This window comes from Lepidochelys kempii, chromosome 9 (assembly GCF_965140285.1).
Source record: "Lepidochelys kempii isolate rLepKem1 chromosome 9, rLepKem1.hap1, whole genome shotgun sequence".
NCBI classification, from domain to species: Eukaryota; Metazoa; Chordata; order Testudines; family Cheloniidae; genus Lepidochelys; species Lepidochelys kempii.
The window spans coordinates 16708696-16735773 of record NC_136388.1 but is presented as its reverse complement, the minus strand read 5'-3'; the positions used below and the strand labels follow the sequence as shown (position 1 = coordinate 16735773).

Here is a 27078-nt window from a genome sequence, read left to right as displayed (position 1 = left end):
TTTCTGTATGAACGCAGGTGTTTGTAAAATCAATTAAAATTAAATATATTCTATTGGACCCAATCCTCTAATAATTAGTCACATGAGTGATTCTTACTCACATAAGCAGTTCTATTGACACTGAAAGGCTAGACTCTGATTGCAGCTATACCAGTATATAACTGAACTGACAGGAACTCTACTGAGATCATTGAAGTTATTCTGGATATTTACTGGTGTAACTGAAAGCAGAATCTGGCCCCCAGGGACTACTCATATGAGTAAGAACATAAGAGCGGCCATACTGGGTCAGACCAAAGGTCCATCTAGCTCAGTACCCTGTCTTCCGACAGTGGCCAATGCCAGGTACCCATTGGGAATGAACAGAACAGGTAATCATCAAGTGATCCATCCCCTGTACCAGGGATGTAAGGGTTGCAGAATTGGTCCCATTGGTTTCATTGAGGAAGTTGTTGTGAATGAATGTGTATGTGTGTATTAAAACATGGCTCCCATGCACTTCGAGTGCATGTATCCAAAATCCTTTAGGGTTTTTATATGAAATTTGTTTACGGTGCAAATACAGCAACTTTCAATTGCCTAGGTGAATTTGGTACAGGATACAGCACTGAACTGAGCCTGGCATAGCATGGGCAAGTGCTGTGCAGCCTTCACACACATCTGCCTTTGAACCTCAATCCTGCTCTACAACCCCCTCTCCTGGCATTCTAGCTCTGGGACTCTGTCTCCAGCAGTTTGTCAGTTGGGCTGTGGACAGATGCTGAACAGGGACTTGGATGAGACCACCACATTCACTTTCCTTTGTTACCTATCCCAGGATTTTAACCTAGGTCTCAGGAGGATAAAGGCTAGAACATAAGATTGTCCATATTGGGTCAGACCAATGGTCCCAATATCCTGTCTCTGACAGTGGCCGGTACCAAATGCTTTAAAGAGAATGAACAGAACGGGGCAATTGTCAAGTGATCCATCCCCTGTCGTCCATTCCCAGCATCCGGCAGTCAGTGGCTCAGGGACACTCAGAACATGGGGGTTGCATCCCTGGCTATCTTGCCTAATAGCCATTGAGGACCTATCCTCCATAAACTTATCTAATTCTTTTTTGAACTCAGTTATAGTTCTGGCTTTCACAACATCCCATGGCAATGAGTTTCCTAGGCTGACAGGGCATTGTGTGAAGGCTAGTGCATTAATGCACTGCACCATTTCAACCTTTCTGACATACACACCCTCTCTCCCCCACTAACTATGATTTAAACAACATCATCACCACTGCAGTGTGGTTACTCAAAGGCACTTACCCACATTATGGCAGGAGCATCAAAATCTGTATCTGGAATTCAGCTATTCCACCAAGGCTTTGTCACTCACTAGGTAGTTGAAATTGACCAGTTGAGGGTAAGAGCCTGTTATATTGGAAAATCTCATACTTCGTTAATTTTTAAAGGCCTCTCTGAACCGACAAGTGAAAAGTTTTAGAGGGTGAGTAAAAGTTTTGGCAAGATCAGTTAGTCAGTTTTGCCCCCAGAGTTTTATTTTTATTTATTTATTTTGCTAAAAAGTAGCAAAGTAACTAAAAGAAAGAAAAGAAAAGCTGTTGTGTCCCAGAGATACCACCCAGAGACATTTTTATGACCAGTTGTTGAAATAGGGGATTAACACAGAAGCTGTAACATTCAAATTCCACCCAAATTTGAAGATATTTGGACACTGAAGGAATTTGGTTGAAGTCCGTCTCTGACAGAACCTTTCATGGTGCTAGTGAGCTCAGCTGTGCAATTGTAAAGGTAACATTGGAGGCATATTTGGGCTTCTAAAGTTAGAATTTGGCCTTTCTAATAAGTTCCTTGTCCTAGTTACCTTTTTCAGTGACCTCTTTTTGCTTACTAACTACAGCTGAGTCCATAATTGATTTTTTTCAGTTTGGTGACCGGTGTTCAGTGTAGCTCAGTTTAGTTCATTTAGTTTTCAGGGTTTTTCTTAATTATTTTTTGGGGTGTTTTTGTTTTTTAAATAACTAGCTAAATTTCTAAATGAAATGGAAAATCCAAACATCATTTTGAAAATGTTGAAACAAAATTCCTATTTTGGGGGGCCAAAACTATTCACCTAGTTCAACCCAAATTTGTGAATCCATTTGGTTGACCCGAACCTGCATTTTTCAGTGAATAAACTATTTGCTTGAAAATTTTTACCTAGTTCTACTCCCTACTGTTTGATCAGCCACTTATAACTAATGGACCAAACCCTGAAGACCTTCCTTAGTTCTCATTAAGTCCTTATGCCAAGAAAACTCCCTCTGACATCAGTGTTTTTTCTGTGTGTAAACTAAGGGACACAACCTCCCTTCCTTTCTCCCTGACCTTGTGGAAGCCAGTGGGTGTTCTGCAGGGTTCCAGCACCACAGAGTTTATTATTACTGTGTATAAATTGTTTGTATAGCACCCTGAGCAAATTGGCCGGGAGTCACATTATAAATAAATGTGTTCCTGTTTATGGAGAATACTAGTGTTATTTAATTTCTTCTGCCGCCATCAAGAAAGGATCTATTCCTCTTTGCAGTTTCTTGCAATGTGTCTTAAGTTTTTAAATGTGACGGCCGGTGGCATTCCAAGGTGTCCCATTTAAATTTCAGCTTAGCTGTGTGCTGATGTTAGAAAGTCATAATGGTGACTACAGTCTGTGTCCAGCTGGGCTTTCATCTCAGAGGGAAAAGAGAGATAATTACTGCAGTTTAACCTGGAGGAGTGGAAGCAAACCACATGCTCCACAAGAGAAAAGTGTGACTAGTTAGCTGACTAAGGTCTACCAGGAATGGGGTTAGAGCTTGTGCCACACAGTTGCGGAACAAGAACTTTTGTGATCTGTGCTGCATTGAGGCTGTGCCGCCTTATTGCATTGCATGGAACCTGTCATCTACTCTTGTGTTGGTAGCTGAGACAAGTGGTGTAAAGCTAGCTGCAGGATTTGCTGAGTGATCATAGCAATTCCTCTGCCTCTGTCTAGAACTCCATCTTCCTTGACAGGAAAAGGGGCTGGTTTTAGTGCCCAGATTTTACAATGTTCCTTTTTATCCTGCATGTGTAATTTTTCAAAGGGGGAGGGGAGAAAAATACTCTAATTAGACCCTTCCTCTGGCTTTTTCCAAGCATTCTGTGTTATCCACCTTTTCCAGCTGCACACTCTCTGGGGCAGGGACTATGTCTCCTACAGTGCTGAGCACAGCTGGTCCTTAACAAATCAATTATACTAACCAGCATGAAAATGGTAAGGAAGATTATTTAAAGTCCTATAATAAGTAGAAAGAACCTTCACAGCTGCATATGTACTTAGTAAGCTATTTAAGGTATGGATTTTGTTCTGTGTTTGTACAGTGCCTAGCATGGTAGAGTCCTGCTCCATGATTGGGGTGCCTAGATGCTATGGCAATACTAACAAATAAATAATAATGCAAAGGCTACTAATACTGGCCCAGATCCTAGGTATTTCTCTCGCCTTCAAAGGAGATCAGCCCTGGCTTAGGTCTGGGAGATCAGGCATGAGAAGCAGCTGATACATGTTTTGGAGCCCTGGAGCCACCAACCCCCACAAATGAGTTCTACCCATTATCCCCCACTGGTCACTTGTGGATCTTCTATCTCCCCTGCACATGGTCTGCAGAACCTGCTGCAGATCTGGGTCTGCAAAATGGTCTGTATCAGTGAAAGAGAGAAGGGCTCAGTCAGAACCCTTGAGCTACTGGGGATGGGATGAAGGGCTCTGTGCTGCCTCCTGGCCCCCACCCATGACCACCTGGGGGTATGTTTTTTTCTTTTGCTGATGGGCACCCTTCTGTTTTGGAGACGTCAGCCATCTCCTGTATGTGGGTGGAGGTAGGGGGGTGCTTAGTGCCCTCTGGCTGAGCTCCTCAACTGTTGGTCTGCAAGCAAGATCTGCCCTTTATGCAAGGACATGGCCTCTTCCTAGCACCCTTACTGCCTTACATGGCAGGAGGGCGGTGGAGTCACAGGCCTTGCCCCCAGAAGGAGAGGGTGGATCTGGGCACAGCTTTATATTGATCCGGAGGGTGCTCTGGGTGCAGTTCTCAGGCCAAGCTTCACACAATCAGGATCTGGTGCAGTGTATCTGCTGGGCATAAAATCACCCCTACTAGAGGGCCTGCTCCTAAACTCACCCCAGGAACCTCCCTGATTTCCATGGAACTACCTATGTAAGTAAAGACTGTTTACACACGTGTTGTAGTGTCAAGCCCTTACTTGTCTGAATTACTGTATCTCTCAAGCCCCAGCATCATTTACTCTGATTCCATCTGAGCGAAAATTTGCTAAATGCACTACGTTCATGCTAATGTGGTGCGAACGTCTTCCTATTCGAATGGTAAAGTGACAGGAGTAAAATTCACCTGACTATGCACCATGTCGTGACTTTGCTAAGCATTGGTAGGAAATAGCAAGGGGAATTGTGGTCCTGATTCTCTTCCTGATTACACCAGTGTACATCTGGAGCAATGCTAATGAGGTCAGTGGAGTTCGCTGGATTACCCTGGTGCAATTGAGGGGGCAGAAATTAGCCCTGTAGCTTTCAGCAGCTAAGAGACTAGTCATTCTCATGTATTTGATATGAGCTCTGTTAATTAAAAATAGGTTTTGGATAAAAATCTTTTTTCATGTATTGCAATAATTTAAAACCAGATCTGCTATATGGGCCATTGAGCTAGGAATGGATCATCTGTAAGGAAGTTGCTGATCAATAATTTACACTAGAGATGCCACCCCACGCTCTGAGTGTTTCTAGCCTGTTTGCCAGAAGCTGGGAGTGGACAACAGGAGCAGGGCTAGATTAACCTTTTGTGGGCCTGGTGCCAAACATAGTTGTGGGCCCCCATTGAGGCAATGGAGCATGGCGTGGGGAGATCAGTCCCCAGACCAAGGGGCCAGCCAGGGGCATGGCATAGCATGCTCCGCCCAGCTCAGTGTGAGGGCACTATTTACAAACCAGCAGTTGCCACACACACAGTGGCCCTGTGATGCCAGCATGCCCCTTCCTCTCGGGGGGGGGAAAGGGGGGTGGCCCATGCCACGCCACAGAGCCCTCTGCCCAACACCCCCCCGACTCCCCCTATGACCAGAACCCCCCCAGACCCACTATGCCCAGTGCCCCCCGACCTCCCCCAGAAATGCACAGCACCCTGCACAACACCACCCCTGCCTAGCACTCCCCTGCCCACAGCCCCATCACAACTGCCCAGCACTCCCCCTCCGACTCTCTATTGCCCCAATACACACTTGTTCCCTGCCCCCTTACAGCCCAGCACCTCAATCCCCCGGACTCCCCAGAGACCCACTCCCCCATGCCCTGCCTCCTGGCTGCACTCACCGGCCCTGCTGGGAGCGGACTGTGTCTGCTGGGCTGAGCTGGCAGCGCAGCCAGGGCTGGTCCCGGGGCCGGGAATTGCTCTGTCCCTTCAGGAGTGGTGCGATCAGCCAGGCCAAGGCCTGCCCCAGATGCACTTGCCTGGAGGGGCCCAGCCAAGCCCCCGACACTGTCTGCCCCTCCCCCCCAGGCTGAGACTGGCCAGGCGGCTCAGCTCTGGGGAGACAGGCTGGGCCCCACAGGCCTGGAGCCAGAGGTGCACTGGGGTCCTGCCAGGGGGCAGAAGGGAACAGAGAGGTGGAGTCAGGGGTCATGGAGGAGTCCTCGGCCAGACAGCAGGCCGGCCAAGAAGAGCAAGTGGTGGGTGTGGGAGGAGCGGGGTCTCAGGGTGCAGTGCAAGTGGAGTAAGCCGGGGTCCCTTCTGAGCATGGGCCCGGCTCCATGGAGCCACTGGTGCCATTGTAAACCTGGCACTGGACAGGGGATGGGTGACTGTGTGATTGACTGTGCTGTTCATTCCCTCTGAAGCACCTGGCATTGGCCACTGTCAGAAGACAGGACTCTGGGCTAGATGGACCATTGGTCTGATCCGGTAGGGCTGTTCTTATGTAAATACACAGTGTGATAAGAACCATAACAGGAGTTTTTTAAAGGGAAGAGACAATAAAACGTTTCTCCTTGGCTCTGAAAGTTGTTAGAATCCAAATATGTTAAGAAGAAGACATTAGTCCTATATGGTATGGGTGTGAGCTCAATCAGAGACAAATGGGTGAAATCCTAGCTCCATTGAAGTCAATGGCAATGCTCCCATTGAGTTCAATGGGGCCAGGATTTTCAACCAGACTCTCTGCTTCTGCATTCCACACCTCAAAGTCATCCAGGATGCTCCAGTTGATAGTTTTGTAATTCAGGGGGCTGGTGGCAGACTGTTCTCAGAAAGGGGGCTCTCAACCCTGGAATGTACTGCTCTGCTGGTCCCTGAGAGTTTCAAACCTGCCTAAGGGATTGAGAGACACAACTCATTAATTTCAATTTGAATTGTGCATCTAAATCCCCAAGGCTGCTTGGAAAATCTCTATCTCCGGCTTTGTTCTGGTGAGGTGAGTGCCAGTTTGGGTGGGTGGTGTTCCACTAGGACTCTGTATTGCTTTAGGGTTTAATGTGATTGAATATTGTGTACATGTGCCTAGTAGTACTGATAGGTGCATTGAGCATATTGCAATTAAATTACTAAATAAACAAAAACATGGATGGGAGAAAGTGACTCAGAAATGTCCAATTTCTTTGTCAGAACAATTCCTACCAGAGTTTAGTTAACTATGTTTCTTTTATATATTAAAAGGAAAAGACATAGCAGGCCAAAGTCATCCCTGGCTTCAGTGGAGTTACACCACAGGTGAGTTTGGCCCAGTATGCTTGTGATTAGATATGAGGAGGCTGTGTTATTCCTATTGGGTCTGATCCTTCAGTCCTCACTCAGGCAAAACTCCCATTCACATTGCTGGGAGTTTTGCTCAGGTGAGAGTGAGAGGATTGGGCTAGTTCTCTACTAGTAGCCAGTGGATTAACTCTCAATAAACATTCATCTCCTAAGAATCCCTACCTTGTGTTACATGAACTCCCATCTCCCTTTGCCTATTCCATCTGGTTTCAAAGTGAGGCGTGATCCTATGGAATTTCATTAACTACAGTCACTAGCTGCACTTCAGTATTTTTCATAGTAGCACCCAAGAGTCCATTGGTTAAAAATCTCAAAAACATATACAAGGTAAGGATCCTTAATACAAAGTATAGTTTACGGCAAGGAATGAGATTTCAATGGCCCCGTTATCTACAGTTGCCACAAATATTGTCCAGTGATGACCTAAAGTTAATGACTGAGGTGACATGAAGTAATAGAAACTTTATCTGAAGAACTGAAATCTGAATGACAATCTGGACTGTGCCCAGTGGGAACTATTATGGATCAGTGAATCAGTAGAAGACACACAATGATGGAAATGGAGTCCAAGCCTTGGTACCTATGGTGCCAAGAGAAATGGAGTTTGATATTTATGAGTATTTATAGAGGAATGAATTAAGTCTAGATGAGGAGTGATTAAGGATGGGCCCAAACCATAAAGCTTAGATCCAGATCTGAGAAATTCAGGTGTACTGGGATCTGAAGTTTTGATTTGGTCTGTCCTAGAGTGTGGTGCAAGCAATGAAGATTGCATTTTAATCCCAAAGCTTGTGGTGTTTGGATTCAGGAGGTTTGGTTCAGGCTCATCCCTAGTCATGATGTGTGCAGTGACTGCCATGGTACTGAAATGGAGGATGAAAATGTTGCTCTGTGAGACTAAGATCCCTGGATCCACTTTCAATCTACTCCTGAGATTCCCTTGGGAAATGTTTTACTGCTTCAGTGTGCTTACACCTCTCTAGCAAAGGTTTTCTTTCTATAGGTTCAAGGAAAAAATATACTTGCTAAGAAAATGCCAAATATGTTGCTTCATGCCAGCATAGTCATGGGATAAATATTCTCTATGGAAAGCACAGAGAATATGTCTCATGCCCCCACCAATCAGCTGGTCATGTAACTGCTCACATGAAACCCACCCTATTTGGCACATCTCTCATTTAAATCACATTGTCAGTGCTGCCAAAAGAGGTCAATAGGATGCTTAATAGACTTAGAAAGAATCTGCCAGTCAGCCAATCCATCCACGTGCTGGCCCTCTTGGTAACATTCACCAAGATAGGCCGTGCTGGTGGACTCGGAATGGGTCACTTGCTTGTTTTGATCAATGTGACAATCTCAGAATTCAGGATAAACTTTTTTATAGAACTATCCTGAAGAGTAAAAAAGTGAGTGAGTGAGTAAGTGATGTGATTCCGGGCACTGAAATTTTAGGAAGGATGGAATTTAAAATGAGAGCCAAAGAAGCCTTCACATTCTAGCCCAAGGGTTAGGTTAGTGAGAAATAGCATTGTGGTTTTGTTTGTGTTACGCCTATTCTGGTGAGTAGTCGAGCTCATCATTTGCAATCAGGGCCTCGAAGTTCTGTTTGTGTTTGCCTTTGCTTTTCGATTTGCTACTCGTCCGACTGCTTTCCTTTGCCTCCGACATCTGCTGGTAAGAGAAGCCTTTGTCTTCTGAAGGCTGCCAGTCCTGGTAGTTGTCACTCTCATTAGCATAGGAAAAGCCTTCTTCGACCGAGAATGGGTCAACATCCACATCATAGCGCTGGTATGTGCTCTGATGAAGGACCTCTTCCCGGGCGCTGATCTCCAGTGTGCTGTTCCACATACCGTAGCCAAAGTAAATGAGCAAGCCTGAGGGAGGTGGGGGAGACACAGAGGGGTACAACTGTTAACCATCTGAGAAAGGAAACACTGTGGAATAAATAAATGGTGTGTTCTAGCTAGTCAAAGATTAAACAGTTAAACACAATGATCTTATAAAATTGATACTGTGATGTTACTGCACAGCTCTTTGTCTCTCTATTAGCAATATGGAATACATATATTTTAGGAAAAAGAAAAGGAGTACTTGTGGCACCTTAAAGACTAACCAATTTATTTGAGCATAAGCTTTCGTGAGCTACAGCTCACTTCATCGGATGCATACTGTGGAAAGTATAGAAGATCTTTTTATACACACAAAGCATGAAAAAATGGGTGTTTACCACTACAAAAGGTTTTCTCTCCCCCCACCCCACTCGCCTGCTGGTAATAGCTTATCTAAAGTGATCACTCTCCTTACAATGTGTATGATAATCAAGTTGGGCCATTTCCAGCACAAATCCAGGTTTTCTCCCCTCCCCCCCACAACCCCACTCTCCTGTTGGTAATAGCTTATCTAAAGTGATCACTTGTTAAACCCTGGATTTGTGCTGGAAATGGCCCATCTTGATCATCATACACATTGTAAGGAGAGTGATCACTTTAGATAAGATATTACTAACAGGAAAGTGCGGGGGGGTGGGGGGGAGAGAAAACCTGGATTTGTGCTTGAAATGGCCCACCTTGATTATCATACACATTGTAAGGAGAGGTTTCAGAGTAGCAGCCGTGTTAGTCTGTATTCGCAAAAAGAAAAGGAGTACTTGTGGCACCTTAGAGACTAAATAAATTGGTTAGTCTCTAAGGTGCCACAAGTACTCCTTTTCTTATTGTAAGGAGAGTGATCACTTTAGATAAACTACTACCAGCAGGAGAGTGGGGTGGGGGGAGAGAAAACCTTTTGTAGTGGTAAACACCCATTTTTTCATGCTTTGTGTGTATAAAAAGATCTTCTACACTTTCCACAGTATGCATCCGATGAAGTGAGCTGTAGCTCACGAAAGCTTATGCTCAAATAAATTGGTTAGTCTCTAAGGTGCCACAAGTCCTCCTTTTCTTTTTGCGAATACAGACTAACACGGCTGTTACTCTGAAACCTGTCATTATGCAAGGCAATATATTTTAGAGTGGCGGGAAGAGAAGAATAAGAAATCCTGTATAGTTGTAAAGACACAGTCACTAGAGTTAGGCACCATTGCTTCCCCCTGGGATATGTAGGTCACATATTTGGGCCAGATCTCCAGCTGGTGTAAATCAGTCTAGGTCAAGGGACAACATTGAAGTCAATGGAATTACACTGATTTGCACCAGCTGATGATCTGGTCTATGCAATATCAGACCTCCAAAACCATGAGATGGGTTTATAAATCATGAGATTTTAAAATAATACAATTTGGATTCTTTTCATTTGCCTTCTGGTTTTTGAACCTTTGGGGTTCATGTTTTCAAGCTTCTCTCTGCAAACACAAGGGCTAGAACTATATTTATTGTTTTAAATGCAAGGTGAAATTCTCACATAAACACTCGACTCCAGGATCTGGGACTTGAAGAAAAACATCAAATATCATCAGACTCATGATAAAATCCCCAAACTGCATTTTCATACCTTTATCCACCCCAGCTACCCTTTCTCTTCAGTCTGTTCAGTGTTCCCTGCATTCCCACTGTCTCTCTCATACCGTTCATTGCACAGAGCCAGTATGCTTCACAGTCATAAGGTTAAATATGTTTGATGCTAAAATGATACAGAAATCCTGCCCTCCTGTTGCTGATAGGAGTTTCTTTTCAAGCTTTTCTTTCTCACTCTCTTCTCATGTGACAGTACACAATCTCTGCATCCCACCTACCATGAATGTTTTTTCCAGAAGCCAAGGTATATGGAGATTTAAGATCCTTAATTGGTAATGGATTCAAGAATCTATCTACTGCAGATGTGTTCCTGCAAGAATTTCATCGGCTCAGGTCTGTCTCAGCTCTGGCAGTGGTTGACATCACCATGTGAGATAACAGAGTTCACACACCACTACTGCAAGTCTCACACAACAGCAGAAGTAAAACAAACTCTACCCACTTCAGCTCTTTACCATGGAAACTGCAGGGGAAATAATTAAATTTAAGAGAAGCTGCCTTTCTTTAGTAATTGCCTGTGGCTGGTAACTGAACTGATGCCATGTAAGCCACAGGGGAAAGTTAATTAAATCTAGCAGACTTTGTTGCTGTTTTGAAGTCACCCTTGATTTAAAGCTGCAGAAGGAAGTCATTATATTCCACAGCTTCTTAAGTGACAGGGTACAGTGTATGGCTATTTCTCCTGAGAGTCAACGAACATTTGTGTGTGTGACCTCCAGCCTCAAAATCATGTGTAGCAGCTACTGCAAAAGAGCTATATTTTGTAAAACAGGCTCCTCTGAGATAGATGTCTCATGTTCCAGGGTGTGAACTGCCTGCAGAGGTCAGGAATAAATTATCTCCCATGAACAACTGAATATGATCACAGAATTTCTGAAGCAACTGGGTGTTGGCCACTGCCAGAAGTAAAGTACAGTAGAGTAGAGAGGATTGCCAATCATAAGTGTTCAAAAACAAGGAGTCAAGTCCATGAAAAAAGAAAAGAAAAGAAATCATACAATTGACAATCATACACTAGACTTAAAACTTAATAATTTGGGAGTTCTTTTTATTTGCCTTTTATCTTATAATTTTTGAATCTTTAGGTGTCATATTTTCAAGCTTTTCTCTGCAACTCTGAGGCTAGAATAATAAATCTTGTGATATTTGGTGTTTTTTCTTAAAGCCCCAGCTCCTGGAGTCAGGTGATTATGTGAAAAGCTCAGCTTTCATTTGAAAAAAAAAAGAAAGTTTCTATCCATCATGACTGTGGAGAGAAGCTTGAAAATGTGAACCCTAAAGGCTCCAGCACTACAAGGCAACCCAAAAGACCCCAGAATATATTATTTTTCTTAAATCTCATGGTTTTTAAGCCAATCTCATAATTTTAGGGGGCCTGACTCATGCTTGGGGTAGGTAATACTTAAAATACTGAAAATTCCACTGACTCCTGCTTGCATAAGCTCAGAATTTGGCTGTTTTTACTAAAATGCTCACATGAAGCAAAAAGGCTTTCTGTTCCTGCCACTGAGTTCCTCATCCCCAGTCAGTCTGGAGTATTAAAAAATAGATGAGCCAGGGTCCTGGAAATCTCCTGATATGGTTTAAAATTATGGATCCTGCACCACCAGATGGTCTGTTTGTTCATAGAAATTTAATGAAGCTGCAGGTCTGAGCCCTGGGAAGTGCTAGTCTGCACTCAGTCCAATTAAATCCTAAAAATACATCTTGTGAAGCTCTTTTGTGAAGCCCTCTGCTTACTTTACTGCTCAGCTGCACAGGGCTGCTTTGAAATAAAAAAGCCAAACAAATTAAATTGTTTATCACTATTTAGATTCTGGGTGAGTGCTGTGGAGCTACAGAATGTACTGCACTATTTCTGGAGTGCAACAATTACTCAAGTGTGCCTGATTGGGAAGTAGGGAGAGAGAGCACCTTTGGGACAGGACTGCTCAGTTCCCAGGGCTCTCAGGACTCAGGGGAACCTCTGGAATTTACGTAATTGACCTCTTTTCCAAAGATTCTGTACAGTTCCCCCTTTCTGAAGAGTACAGAGCAAGAGGGCGCTCTCTCTGCACAATACACTCCAGATCCTTAGGAAGAAGTTGAGGTTTTAGGATTGTCACCTGCCCTCATCTTGGCTTTAAAGCTGAGGTCTTTTTCTTTTCTTTTTTTTAAACCAGAGCTCAGCTGGAATTCCCATCCAGAAGCTGAGAGCGCAGGTCAATGCTCCATTGGCTCTGCTGGGCCTGAAGAGGATGACACATCCTCATCTGATGCCAGAGAGAATCAACTTCATCCAGTGAAACTGAATAAAGTCTCACATTGTAATTAGGAACATAGAAGACACAGGCACTGCCGTATTGGATAAGACGAGTGGTCCTTGTATCCCATTAGAGATGCTTCAGAGGAAGGTGCAAGATACCCCGTCTCAGAGAAATCATGGAATAACCTGCACATAGGAGAAGTACTTTGCAAGCCCCAGGCAGTTAGTGGCTGTGTTATGCCCTAAAGCATAAAGAGTTATATCCCTTATGCTTATTTTATCTTAATGTAAGGTAAATGTGGCTGTTCTTGTTATTCATACCAATGTCTCATTCTTTTTAGATACTGTTAAGTTCTTGGCTTTGGTTATGCACTGTGTAAAGCAAAACAAGTATTTCCTTTCCCAGTTTTAAATGTGTTTTCAATTATTTCATTGGTGTTCTTTGTTTGAGTGTTATGCGGGAGCAAATAGGAAGCATCTAATGCCCTTCTCTGCACCTCTCGTTAAATGCTTCTATAACGTTACCTTTTATTTGTCTGCTTTCTAAACTATAACGCTGCACATGGCGGTCTTTCTGTTCCTCTAGCCATTTCTGCTGTCCTTCTCTGTACCCCTCCTGTTTCTGTTACAACCGTTTAGAAATGAGTGACCAGATCAGAATACAGCATTTTCCTATATCAAGAGCAGAAGGGCTTGTCTTCACTGCAGAGGTAACTTGAGTTGTAAGTTGAACGGAATATTACTCCTCACTTGAGTCCTGTCCACACACAAAACCCCTTAGATCAAGCATGGTGGTGCTTTCAGCTCTAACTGCCTGGCCAGTCAGTGGGTATAGGCTAAAATGTCTTAGTGCTAACTTGACTCCTTTATAGCACGGATGCAGCTTAGCTCCACTTGAGTGCTGCTAGTCCTCCAATGCCTTCCAACAAGTTCTTCCCCGATTCATCAGGAAAGGCTCAGGGTCCTGCAGAACCATGGGATGTACCCCCAGGAGTCTTAGAGCCATGCACAAGTGATTGCAGCATCAGTGGAAACACAGCAGCATGAGCGTTGTTTTGCACTGTGGCTGCACTCCCATGAGCCAGGCTAACTCAAGAGGAGAGACTTGAGCGTAGCTAGCTCCCGTTAACTCTGCAGTGAAGATGTACCCTAAATGGTGCAGAAGTCTGGCCTGAGATAAGGAATGTTCAATCAACTCCTGATAGCTTGGGAGTGGGCAGAATATACTATTGGTGAAGCTAATTCTTTGGCTTGTTACTTAGGCCTTTTGGAAAAATTGAACCCAAATCTGGGTTCAGTAACTCTTGTGCTGACTATGGTCCTGATCCTGCAATTTGACCCACATGATCCCTTGCGCCTATGGAGAGTCCCACTGAAATCAACAGGACTTTGCAGGCACAAGGGGCCCATCCACGTGGATCGGGGGCTATGACTAGAAATGTTGGAAATGAGCTGTTACACTAAGTAACACAAGCTTATCAATTCTGCTATGTGAGTTACCCAGCTATTCTGCAATGAAGAGATCAGGACAGTGCGTAGAGCCAGTTTAATTTGGCTGTGCCCTTCAGCAGCTATACAAGGGAGAATAATTCATTTCACTGAATAAACCAATTTATCTCTAGCCATCTCTCAGGTGCTCTTCTCCTGCAGGACATTCCATCAAACAACTTCAGGGGTTCATTTATGAGAAACCAAAATTTGAACAGGTACCCAAATTATTTTTGGAAAAAACTATTAAAAACTGGATTTAGTGCAAGGTCTAACTCCTAAAACAGGCTTGGGAAAGCAGCCTCCAAACTATGCAGTGCAGGTGAAAGATCAACTGCTGAAATCTGCCCTGGCCCTGCAGTTCTGTGATGACAGATAAGGGAGTGAGACCCACACAGCTTTCATGGTGGGTGGGACAACCGGTCCCTCTGGATTCTTTTATAAACAGGAAAACCTGCCTGCTGCTGATAACATATGTGGAGGGGGTTTTCATTGTTGATTGTTTTTCACTTTTAGTCAAATGGAGTAAATTTCTACCAATAAGAGCCGTTGATGAGGCCAGGTTTTGCAGCTGCCAGCTGGAATGGAAATGTTCAAGTGGCACCCAGCGGCATCACTGTGGTAAATGCTGAGCTGCTCTTCTTTCCCATCACAACCCTTGGTAGGGATGATGATGATGAGAAGAAGACTACTTGAATTTGGATTGGGCTGACACATGGCGGACAAGCCATTGGCTCGGATGTCAATCATTGTTCCTCTTTAAAAAAGGCTTAGTCTTGTAAGCAGAATAACACTTAGCATACAACTTCCCAACTCTCGCCCTGTGCCATATGGCCACAGTTGCAATCAAAGTAGGATCCTGAGCTCTGATTGGATTGGGAAGGGGCTGTTGGCAGGACATTTGGGGCAGGAACAGTCTTTTTGTTCTGAGTCTGTACAGCACCCTAGCACTATGGGGTCCATGACTGGGCCTCATAGGCCCTACCACAGTACAAATAATAATATTCCCCATGAGGGGACCTTGACTCTGGTATTCTTATCCTGCTTTGGTTCTCTATGGCCCAGATTTGTTAATCTTCTGGACATGCTATATGGCCTGGTTTTTTCCCCTGGACATTTGGAGAGGGTGGGCTGGTGGATGTGGGACTGTTCTTTTGATTATGATGATAGTCGGGGGTACTTATAGGGGGGACAAATGTAAATATTTCAGTGGTGGGAGAGGAGTTTATTGCAGAGATGATCATTTTAATGTTGATACTGAATGTCTGAATGTTTGTAGATGTGCCCGGACACAGAGTGGGAGGTGGAAAAAAGCAACCATAAATAAATAAATACAAACATAAACATGAATGCTAACCTTTAAGTGCTGGCTTTAAGAGAAGGTGTTGTACGATGGTTAAAGTGGGAGACTGTGAACCAGGTTTCCTGCCTTCTAGCCTCCAGCCTGACACTGGCTCACCCTACAGCCTGCATAGCTGGAGTTGCAGTGTGGTTGGCTGCATAGATGGTCGGACGGCAAGTAAGACCTGGATTCTATTCCGGATTGTGCCTCTGCCCTGTAGGGTGACCATGGGCAAGGCACTTCACCCCTCTGTGCTTCAGTGTCTCTGTTTGCAATATGAGGATAATGATGCTAGGCCACTTCCCGGGGGTGCTGAATTAATTTGAGTTTTGAAAGTGTTTTGGGATCACAGCTGAAGATGCTGCAGAGAATTGTACTATACCCTAGCCGCAGCTCAGACTGGTTAGAATGACAGCGTGGCCCAATTTTTCTAATTAGTAAAGTTCCCTTTTTGGATTTTTTTGGGGGGAATTTATATTGTATTCCAAAAATCTCCCCCAAATAAGGGGAGAACATGGAAAAAAGAAAAAATGGGGACAGAAGAACAGAAAGTAAAGAAAAGGAGGGGAGAGGCAGGAAGAGTGGGAGGGAGGAAAAAGGAGAGTGACATCTAGGTTTCCGTCTGCCAGAGAAGTTACTTTTACAGCTCTTTTAAAACAGAGTTACTTAAAAGATCCAAGACTTACCCACAAAACACCAGACAGCAAATCGGAGCCATGTGATTGTGGAGAGCTTCAGCATGAGATAAATATTCACCAACATGGCAAATGCAGGGACGAAAGGGAGACAAGGTGCCATATATGGCAGCTTTTTGGGGTTTTCTGGCTGTTGCAAGATCACAAATACCAATGCAATGATGAGCAGGACCATCAAAACCACCAGGAGAATAGCCCACCAGCTCTCGTCATAGATATAGTCTGCACCGAAAATTATGAAAGAGCAGAAGATGAACATCAGGATGAAAAGTAGGAGCACACAGGTGGTGACAGTGCGGCCAGTAGCTGCAGTCGGGCGATCCATTTTCCCTGGCAGTCCCAGGTGAATCCTCATTGTGTAATAACGTGGCCCTATTAATTTCTTCAGCTTGATGAGATAAATGTTTTCAGACTCATCTGCCTCGATTCCTGAGGTCATGTCAACTGTGCCATAGTTGGGGTGGTTGATGTTGTAGGTGGGTTTATCTGCTTTCCCAATTAGCATCTCATTGTCACCCAACGACGGCAGATTTTTTGCACCGCACGTGTTGGTGAGTGGGCCAGTAAACTCCTCCCCTTCGCTCACTGGAGAGCAAGCCTCCTTCTCACAGTCAGCTAGAATCCCTTCCTTCTTCTTGGTGTGTTCCTCAGAGAGGAATTTGACAAAGCCGTCAATGTCGCTCTCTGGCTGGTATCGGAGAAGCAAGACACAAACAGAGACCAAAGTGTAGGCCAGGAGTGTGCCGATGGACATCATTTCTATCAGGTCCCTTAGGCTGACCAGCAAGGAGAGCAGTGCTGCTAGAAATCCTGAGACAATACAAGCCACCACTGGAGTCTCCGTGTAAGAACTCACATGGGACAAGAATCTAGAGTGTGAAACAGTCACAGAACGTTAAAACTGCACACAGTGGAGGCTCCCTGTGACAGTAACGCTTACCTGGATGCAAAGCCGCGGTACTGGGGTTTGGAGCTAGACTAAGCTCTAGTATAATTGCTTCTCTGGGTAAAATTCCAGTGCCTGACCCTCCCAAAGAAGTGGCTATAATGACAAGGGAACTACCCTGAATTTTGGGTAGCTTGTAACTCCAGGCAATCTCAGTATAATCTGAAGTGCACATCAGATAATTTAGGGTGAAATTCCCATTGACTTCAATGAGAGCAGAGCCTTTAACTTGAACTCAAGTCACAAAGCATCAGGGGGCAAAAATAAATGACAGCAAAAGCATGACTCACCTGAAGAGCAGCCCATCACCAGCCATGGCATAAATGACTCTAGGCATTGGGAAAAGGGAGCCCAGCAAGCTCACTGTCAATCCTGCTACAGAGCCAATGGCAACGATGAATTTAGCGGCATAGAATCCGTGGGCTACAAACATTTCCATCAAGGGGGATTCAGAATCAATGGCAGAGTATGGCACCATCAGAGTTAAGATTACACTCACCTATCAAAGACAAAAGAAGACACCGAGGTAGGAGTGGAGGAGTATAGAGGGTTGTTCTTGACTGCAGCTTATATTTCTGCCGAGGACCCACAATGGACGAGATCAGTTTCTCAGTGATGAAAGTCAGAAATATTTAAAATGTGGTTTCAGAAATGGCCACACATCCTATGTTTCTTATATAGCATACTTAAACCATTATTTGCAAAGGACAAAATATGGCCTTCACTGCAGAACAATTATCCAAATGAAAAATAAATGAAGGGACTTGGCTGGTAACTGCCATGATTAAGGAAAGAGGATAGCCTGGTGGCCTTTGGATAGGTTTTAGGTAAACCAGTTAGAACAATATTTTCCCCCTATGACTCACTCAGTTTTGTTCCATTACCCTGAAGACAGATGTGTGTTTATTTGGATGCCGAGAAGCAGAACAATGCTTCTGCCATTTCTATGCTTGCCACCCACACCCGTTACTGCCTATGATCTATGGTCTATGCTGCCTTGGGCAGTGTCCCAAATTTGTAGCAGTGGAAGTGGTTCCTCTTCCAAAGATGCAGCTTGGGAAATGTGTCCTGCATCTCTGGTGCTCTTCTTTGTTTTGCTGCAGTCTTACACACTGAGCTCCCCTTTGTATCGGATGATGTAGATTATGCATGGGGAAAAGACAGGCTGTCACATGCTGTCACATGCTCCATGTAGCTGGCACAGGAAATGGGATCCCCATCAGAATGAAACTATCTGAATCCTCCGCCTGGAAACAACAGCTTGGGAGGTCAAAGGGCAGCCACAGAAAGACATTGATATAGTTAGACACATCCACAGCTGATGTAGTCATGCACATTCACCAGAGAAGGAAACATTTGTTACATGATCTCACTGGCACGTTATCTCACTAAAGAAAGCAGCACAGAAGCCACAGTAGAGAAACGTTGTATGTATTTGGTACTTACAGATACATATGCTGTCAGGCACGTGACCAATGAAGCCGTGATAGCATAGGGAATGGAGGTGTTGGGACTCTTAGCTTCTTCTCCGGTGGTGGCGATTATGTCAAAGCCAATGAAGGCATAGAAACAAGTAGCTGCGCCTTTTAGCACCTGCACAAATAATTGATTTAATCAGACACATGAAGGAAAACTAGTAGAATGAGAGATGCCTCCTTGTATTCCCCTCCCCACCCCCATCAAGGGCTGGAGGATCCACTGTACTTTTACATAGGGGTGAGGACAGAAGGGTCACCAGGGCCATGGAGGCCTCCAGTAGCAGCCATGGAGAAGTTCCATTACCAACCCAGTGGCCTAAAGGGAGGCTTTCCCTTAATACTTCCTCCTACAGAGTTTCCCAGCGCCGAGCCGAATTATTCCTGCTGGGGAGTGGATTTTGGCTTCTGTGAGAACATTGAAATTAGTGCCTATTGGACCAAATCCTACCCCCCTTTAACGTGAGTGGAAGTCAATAAGCCTATGTAAAGCAAGGCAGATGTGGCTCAGAGCGTATCTAAGTTTTCAAACATGGATGCTTAAGCTAAGGAACCCGGTTCCATTTCAACTGGACTTTTGGACACTTAAAGGCTGATCTGAGTGCCCAAACTGAGCCTTCTAATTTGGGGCCTGCACCTGGGAGAACCAAGAATCCAATAATTTAATCTAGTGCTTCTCTTTCAACATGCAGCTTGAACATCATGCCATACAATGAAATATCTAGAAATAAAAGAGCATTCAATAAAATTAAAACAAAAATGTTAAACCAAGGCTAGGAGAGCTACTGGATTTGAGAGTACTCAGATTGTTCTCCACCCTTTGAGGCAGGAGGCCCTGTGCTGTTTGCAGGCTGGTGGGGTTTGGGTTTTCACTAAAAGAGAGTCATCTGCAACTGACTAACGCTTGACACAGATCTGTAGTTATGCAGCCCCTGAATCTATTGACAGATCCTGACAGTGACAGATGAGACAATTAACCAGTTTTATATAGTCACTTGCTTTCATGCTATTAGAATCCAAATCTGATTAAATTAATAGGGATTTGTAACATTCTCACACAGTACATATTAGCAAACTTTTTAATGTGACAGCAAAATGTGCTGATAGATGGACCAGAATAGATGTAATCAGATGTGTGGAGCTTTCAAAATAACTTCTGTTTTGTATGGAAACTGCAGCTGGGCTAGCAGCACCCACTGGGAACCCTTGGATGAAGAATTATTTTTACTGTTAAAATATTTTGTGTTTATTTTCTTTAAATATACAATATTATCAAATCAAGGAAACAAACACTGAAGCTTGTTGAAACATTGCAAGCTTGTGCAATGGCTGAAAATTACAAATAAATGGCGAGTTGTGATTCAAATGGAGAGCAACTCTTTATTTAAATACAGACATGGAAAGAATTTGCCTTGGCTTTCTGTAAGGTATTTTATGCAAGACTGACAAAAAAGGTAATGATTTTAAAGTGTTGGTATCTCAGATAGACACAAGAAGCGGGTTAGTTTGCAATGTCTATTTATCTATCTATCTATCTATCTATCTATCTATCTAGCAGTGCACTAGAGGGTAAAATTCACCTCTCTGCAGAGGGCCTCTGCACCACTTAAGCCTCATTTAAATCCTATTTTAAAGGACTTAACTGGCCTCATTGAGGCCTCATTGTGGCCCTCTGCACAAGAGTGAATTTCACCCTAAACACAGAGACTGCATGATTATTTTTACAAAATCTAAATTGGGGGCTCAAATTTAAGCTGATCCAAAACCCATTTAATGGGAAGGTTCCCATTGACTTCAATGGGCTTAGATGAAGCCCCTTATCCCTTTAAATTCTGTACTTTTGCCTTGAGTCTTTCATAGGTTTGAATACAAGAGAAATGGCTGTTTTTTCTGTTTCTCTTTGTTTATTGTTCCTAATATGTGGTGTAAAAAGGCCAAGCAGCTTCAAAAGATAAATGTAATATATGCTCTCAAGGGGACTTCTTTCTTCTCTTTAGGTTTTATCTAGCAGAAAATATTGATTTATTTAAGAGAAGAGGGAGGAAAAACATCAGACAGCCCAGGATCCTCTCTGATAACCAAGAATCTTGGTTTACTTTACTTTCTTGCTTATTTTTCTGTACAAAACCTTATGGAGTTGAGCAGTGTAAATCTGAGAAATTATCTTGGCCTTAGTCCAGCTGAGATATTTTCAGTCTCTGCTCATCCTTGGATAAAAAACAGTTCAAGCAGGCTGAAAAAGCCAAATCTGTCCAAATTCTCAGTAAGCTGTGAGCTAACATCCATAAAATAAGAACTGGCAGGTGGCATTATGAAGTGCACAAAACAAACAGCTTAGAACATTTTTACTAAAGACCAACCAAAACAAATATCAGTATGTTTCCCCCTCTTTATAGAAACTGCACTAGCCCTCCCTTAACTCCTTTTCTATCCATGGCTACTGTATTTTGGAATAACATTATAACAACATATCACTTCAAATGGCTGGCTCTCGAGCTTAGAGTTATGAAAAAGTTCTAAGCTGATTCTGATGGAGTGGGGGAAGACTGGACCACAAGTGACTTTTTCAAAGACAGGCAAAGGTTGTCATTTGGGATTTGGTTATGCAGATACAAAGAGGGTTTGGATCTAGATCCCAATATAGACCAACTCACCACATTCAGCTGGGAGAGAGCAGGGCTTCAGTAAAACACCTTGGGTAAAAGGTTCAAAAGCACTTAAGTCACTTGGATCCTGATTTCCATTGGAAAAAAAAAATCAATGGGATTTTGGTTCCTAAACCACTTAGGCACTTTGGAAACTCTTACTCTTCAGTTTATTGCTGTCAGTCTAGCAGTTTGAGGTGGGTCAGGGTTTGGTCTCTGGATCAGAGCTGGGACCTGGATTCTGTATGGTTTGGACTCCCACGGTTTGAGGGGGTTTGGAAGAATGGTCCCCGTTTTGGCTCATCTTTTTAATCTTTTTGAAAGTCCTTCAGTTATTGCCCTGTAAATCTGTCTCTGGGAGTTCAGTATACAGCAGCGCTGGCACTCCCTTTAGAGAGCTCAGACAGCTCCCTCCCCACCACTGACCAGACTTCCCCTCTTTCTCAGATGTACCCACAGTGCACAGAAACTACCTCAGCTGCTCCTATTTACCTGTGCTCTACCCCCTCTGACTGTGGTGGCCCTCCCCAGACTCCCCAGTTTATCAGGCCTTGTGACCTCTCTCCATGGCCCAAGGAGCTAGGAGATGAAACCAAAGTGGTGCTTTCTAAGAAGGAAGCAGGGGAGGGGAGGGTGGCTAAAGACTTCTGTTGTTACATAGTCTGAGGAGCAATATGGGCCAGTGACTAGAGCCCTGGACTAGTTGTCAGAACACCTGGGTTCTGTTCCCAGTTCTGCCACTGACCTGATGTGTGTGACGTTGGGCAAGTTGTTTCTCCTCAGTTTCCTCTCCCAGCTTTTGTCTGTTATATTTTGTTAGTGCCAGCTCAGAAGAGCTGATAGTCTACCCTGGGGCTCTGATCTAGACTACACTGGGGCTCTGATCTCAGTTGGGGCCTCAATGTGCTATGTAATACAAATAAATAATGATGACCTGCTAGCACAGCAGATGGGAATTGGAGTGGTGTGGCTTATATGGTGCGGGCACTATATGACCAGCTAGGATGCTTCAGTTGAAGGCCACTGATGACCATAGCATACCAGATTGTGTGTAAGACACTTACCCCAGACCATCCAAATGGCAAGAACTGCCCTTCAGACCAGTTGTCGCCATTGACAAAGAAAAGCCCAGCGATCATGATAAAGATCCACACTACCAGATTAATTGCATTGAGCATGTTGTTAAATCCCACAGAGTTCTTCACCCCCATGGCCACAATGATGGTTACAATGACAGCAATAACCAGAGCGAGAAGATCTGGATATGATTCCTCTCCATTCCCTGGACAAACAAAACAAAATACATGTGTAACTTTTCACGCACAGTGAGAGAGAGAGACAGAGACAGAGAGAGAGAGAGAGACAGCGAGGACCTCAGGAAAATCCCCTCCCCTGCCTTCTGGATTCTGGAGCAATATAAAAATGTGTAGAGCTGCTCTGATCCTAATGCAAAGGATTAACGGTTATCAGTAATTAATGTGCAGCAGCACCTCGGCTTACATTAGCTATGATACGTTTCAAAGGCGTTCACCCCCAAGCTTATAAAATGATTACTAGCTAGGGTCAGGAAGACATTTACACCATTTCATAGAATGGCACAACAACCAGGTGTCTTGCCGTGTTTTAGAACCTTCCTGGGAAGCATTTTGTAAGAACCAGGATACTGGCCTATTGGTTTCTTCTAAGTACAGCATTTCCCAGTGCTTTCAGTCATGTGTCAAATTGTTTACTGTGAATGGATTACCATTTTTCATTCAGGATAAAGGACACACCTCCATTCCTTGCCCTGAAGTCAAAGGGAATTGTGGGTGAGCAAAGAACGAAAGTTCAGATCCTAAACTGTATGACCATGCCTCCATTTTCCAAAATCACCTAGTCATCCACTCTGCGAGCCTCCAATTAAAAATGAATCAAACATTAATTTTGTATGAAACATTTATCAGAACTGTGATCTATTGCTACTCATTAGCATCTGCCACAGAGTAGTACTGGGTCTGCTAGACAAATAGCGAAATCACTGAAATTAACAAGCAGTTACTAGATTTTTGTGCTCCAGGCAGCTGGTCGGTCCCTGTAGAAGGAAATCTAGAAGGTGATGATTAAAAATGGCTCTGCAGCATGGTTCCTGTCTGCGGAAGCCAGGTTGCTGAATCCCTGAACCCTGAAAGCCCTCCACTGGCTTCACAGACTGCCATCTGCGTCTGGTGAGTCACTCGGCATTGATGATAACAGGGGAATGTAAAATTAAGTAGCATAATGTATATATTATGATTTAGCTTTAAGACTGCCATTGGCTGGGTGCTCAGAAGTGTTTGTTTTCATTACCTTACAGATGCAGCCCATCTGATTAACCAGGAATTGGGGTTTGGAGCAGTTGCTTTGATTGCCAGTCTACTAACACTGCATCTGTGTATGCACTTTCTCACCTGCTGCTGTACTAGATTGGAAGTACACTGCTTCAGTTAGCAGTTATCTTCATCAACGTGTGTGTACGTGTGATAGGCACCCCCCTGAAACCATGTAGTGTTCTTATACCAGAGTAATCAGAGAGAACTTTAGCAAATGCAGAGAATAAAACACAGGTTGTTTTCCATCTGATGGGTATAAATTAGAGATGGGCTTAGACAGAAGCCCCAAACCTGTTTCCCGCCCAAATTGCAGGGAAGTTCCACTCCAGATGCAGTTCCCAGCTTCACCCCTTGAGCCTGTCTCTAAGACAAGCTGAACTAGAACCCTGGATTGGAACAAGCCAAGCTTTGAGACTGTTTGCATTTAGAGCAAAACATGCTGCTTCAAACCCATTGCTAGTACCAATAAAATGATTTATTCTGGCCCCCTGACTGCATCAAAGAATGCTCCCTCCTGCCAACGAATGTTTTCCAATTGTGTCACCAGATAGAGAACTCCTCAGGGGTGAGTGAGCCAGGCTACGAATTCCATCACTAGCGCAGGGCAAAGCAGCCTACAAAATGCTGTGGAAAGAGTGGAACGGTGAGCACTGCAAACATCAGCTGTTGATCAAACGGGGCAGTGAGAAGGATCCAGGATGAGTGGCACTTGGATCACGTGTTGTGTATTTCAGTGGGTGTGATCATGAGAGTGCAGCACTGTGCCTGCTTGTGGGTCAAGAGGACCTTTGCTATAGTCAGCCTGAGCCTGTGGATCATGTTCCCTGGAGGCACCTTCCTCAGTTTATCCAACTCTTCTTGTAATCTTTAGCATTCGGGGAGTTTTGGAGCTGGAATCACTAGCGACCCCAGGGCATTTGCAAACACCAGACTCTTTTGAGAGGATCCCGGACTGTTTGGCTTTTTAAATACTGTCTCCACTTTTACACTGTGTTTTGTGACTTTTTAAACTGCCCTGTGTCTGAGCAGCATCCCATGTATATCAGCAGGAGAGAGTCACTGTGTGAATGAAGGGATTAGCAGCAGTATTTTGACATAGTCACTTACGAAGGTCTTTAACTCCTGGATTAAGGTTCCTCCATCATGAGCCAGTGAAGAAACAACAGGCTCCCACTTCCACCTGTTTATCTGCATTAATCAGTAAGGGTCTGATCTTGCAAAGTGCAGATTTCAGTGGAAGTTGAGGGAGCTCAGCACCTTGTAGGATTAGGCCTTAGGTGAGGAGGGAACACTCACCAGGATTGGTTGGCCGTTTCAGACATTCCCTCCTGAAAACCCACCTGTCACAAGACAATCTCAAAACCAGGCCAGGATGAGGCATGGGACAATGTCAGGGTCAGGCCCAGGCCCAGGTTCCATCTGTGCCTGGTTTTTCTCCTAGGTGACTCTATGCTACAGCAAGGCCTGATGGGAAGGGTGAGACAGAATAAAAGACAAGCCCTCCTTCCTGGTGTAAAGAGGGAATGGGACTTGGGTGGCTCCCCCGTACTTAGGGCCTAGTGGTCCCCTGCTAATAGGAAGGTGAGGAGAGTCAAGGGAAGGACAGCAGTGGGGTAAGGAAGCTCTCCAAGGCTGGTGACCTGGCCAGTGCTGGTGTCATTCCCTGCTGAGAAGAACTGGGAAGGGAGTCCAGGAAAGATGCTAAGAAGGTCCAGGGTGAGGTAGGGAAAGTTGGATGGAGGAAGCACTGGGAATTGTGAGCAGGGCAGTTTGGAGCGGACAGGCAGTTTGCATGGCACAGGGTCACAGGGCCTGAGTCTGGAGTAGTAGAGAGCCTGGGCTCCCTTACAGTGCCCTTGGGGTGATGGGAAGCCCCTGAAATGAAGGGAAAGGATTCAGAGAGAAGTCATGGCCTTGTGAGAATAAAGGATGGGTCAGCCCCTGGTACAAGAGGAGAAAGTGATGCCTGTAATCAAGGAACAGGACTTGCAGGTGGCACAGACCCTAGGCAGAGGGCTGCTGCCCAAGGAGGGGGAGGGACTTGTTTTGGGCAGCTATTAACTGGGCTTTCTTTTGAAAGACTTGTGCTTTAGCTATGGTGCCAAAAGCCCAAAAAATAGCCAGAGGAGGGCTCCCTCTAGAGGAGAGAACCAGAACCACAGAAGGAGGGGACCTTGGGCATGGCAGCACACCTGATGTCAGAAAGGTAAGCTGCCACCTCACTCCAACTCTACTGGGATGCCCGCAAGTAACTACAATAGCAAGACTGCCATTGACAGAGGTAATAGTGAACAGAGCATGCGATCCTTGTCTGATTTCCAAGGAGGTTCCAGTTGCCTTTTAGGTCCCGATTAACACACGTAACTACACATTACATGACAAGAGTATTAGTCTAATTCTTACCCAGTCCATTTAATGTTCCAACGCTGTCAACCATCCAGCGGCTGATGGTGTGATTTGCCAGGGAGTCAAACATGCTGCTCAGGGCACTTGCGCCAGCTGCTGTGCCAATCAGGTACTCCAGGATCAGGTTCCAGCCAATGAAGAAGGCCACAAACTCCCCAACGGTCACATAGCTGTAGGTGTAGGCAGAGCCTGTGGTTTTCGGGACACGCACTCCGAACTCAGCATAACAAACACCTGTTCAGAAAGCACAAATGGCCATGAGAAAATACAGAGTGCTGGACAAGAAGAAAGAAGTTAACTATGGGCTGGGCTGTGCCCAGCCCTTACATGGGTATTCAGTGTAGGGTGGGGAGGGAAATGAGCATAGCCTGCGTAAAGACCGTGGGCGCAGTTATCGTCCCTCTGTTCTGCGGAGTGCAGGGACTACTCCTTCCCTAATCCCCTCTGGTGCAGAAAGGAGTAGGAAGGAGGTTGGGCCACAGCTTCTGGCCTGCAGAGCAGGAACATGCTTAGCATGTTCTGGGCACTGTCACACGCTACTAATATAACAGAAATAATCCTCCTAGGCAGCTCAGTCTGGCCTCTGAAAGGGTTAGGTGCAATTTTGTGTGCATACTCTCAGCAGGCTTTAAGGCCAGAAGGGACCAGCCAGTCTGACCTGCTCCGAACACAGGCCAGAGATCTCCACCCAGCTCCTCATGATCTCAGGGGCACATGAATTTGGATTGGGGTGGGCAAAGCAGGAGGCTGGCTAGCAGCTGAACACCTGCAAATGCAATCTGTGCGTACATATCCCGCATATGTGTGCATGCCAAACGTGTCCTATCTGAGAGAGTGTGGCAACTCCTGGGAGCTCAGAACTGAGTCCATCCATAAGTGCTGCTGGTAAACACACAGCATGGAGGGTCAGGGTCCTAGGCTGGCTCCCGAGACAGATAAATATTTCCACGCATGTTATTCAACCAGGCAAAATTAGATTAAAAAAAAAAAGCGAAGAAATCCAGTGGTAACCATCTGCTTCTCCCTTTAACTGTGGGCTACAATAGCTCTGAGAGCTGGGTAGTAATTTACTATGCTGTCTATTGCTTGTATTGAGAATGAGTATCTGGGATAAAGGTCCGAGGAACAGTCGTCAACCCCTACCATCTGCGAGGAGCTGAAA

The 27078-nt window shown here is 44.7% G+C and overlaps 1 protein-coding gene across 2 annotated transcripts in view; it reads right to left on the bottom strand.

The window, feature by feature from the left end:
* Positions 1–5325: 5325 nt before the first annotated feature.
* SLC7A14 (solute carrier family 7 member 14) overlaps positions 5326–27078 on the bottom strand; it is a 64554-nt gene continuing 42801 nt past the window's right edge. For both annotated transcript variants that reach the window (XM_073359405.2, XM_073359406.2), the window contains exons 3-8: positions 25914–26150; positions 22227–22444; positions 18489–18635; positions 17333–17541; positions 16088–16965; positions 5326–8688 (exon numbers count right to left, since the gene is read on the bottom strand). In XM_073359405.2, coding sequence (XP_073215506.1) covers positions 8366–8688; positions 16088–16965; positions 17333–17541; positions 18489–18635; positions 22227–22444; positions 25914–26150 — 2012 coding nt within the window. In that variant the 3' untranslated portion in view covers positions 5326–8365. The remainder of the gene's footprint in view (positions 8689–16087; positions 16966–17332; positions 17542–18488; positions 18636–22226; positions 22445–25913; positions 26151–27078) is intronic.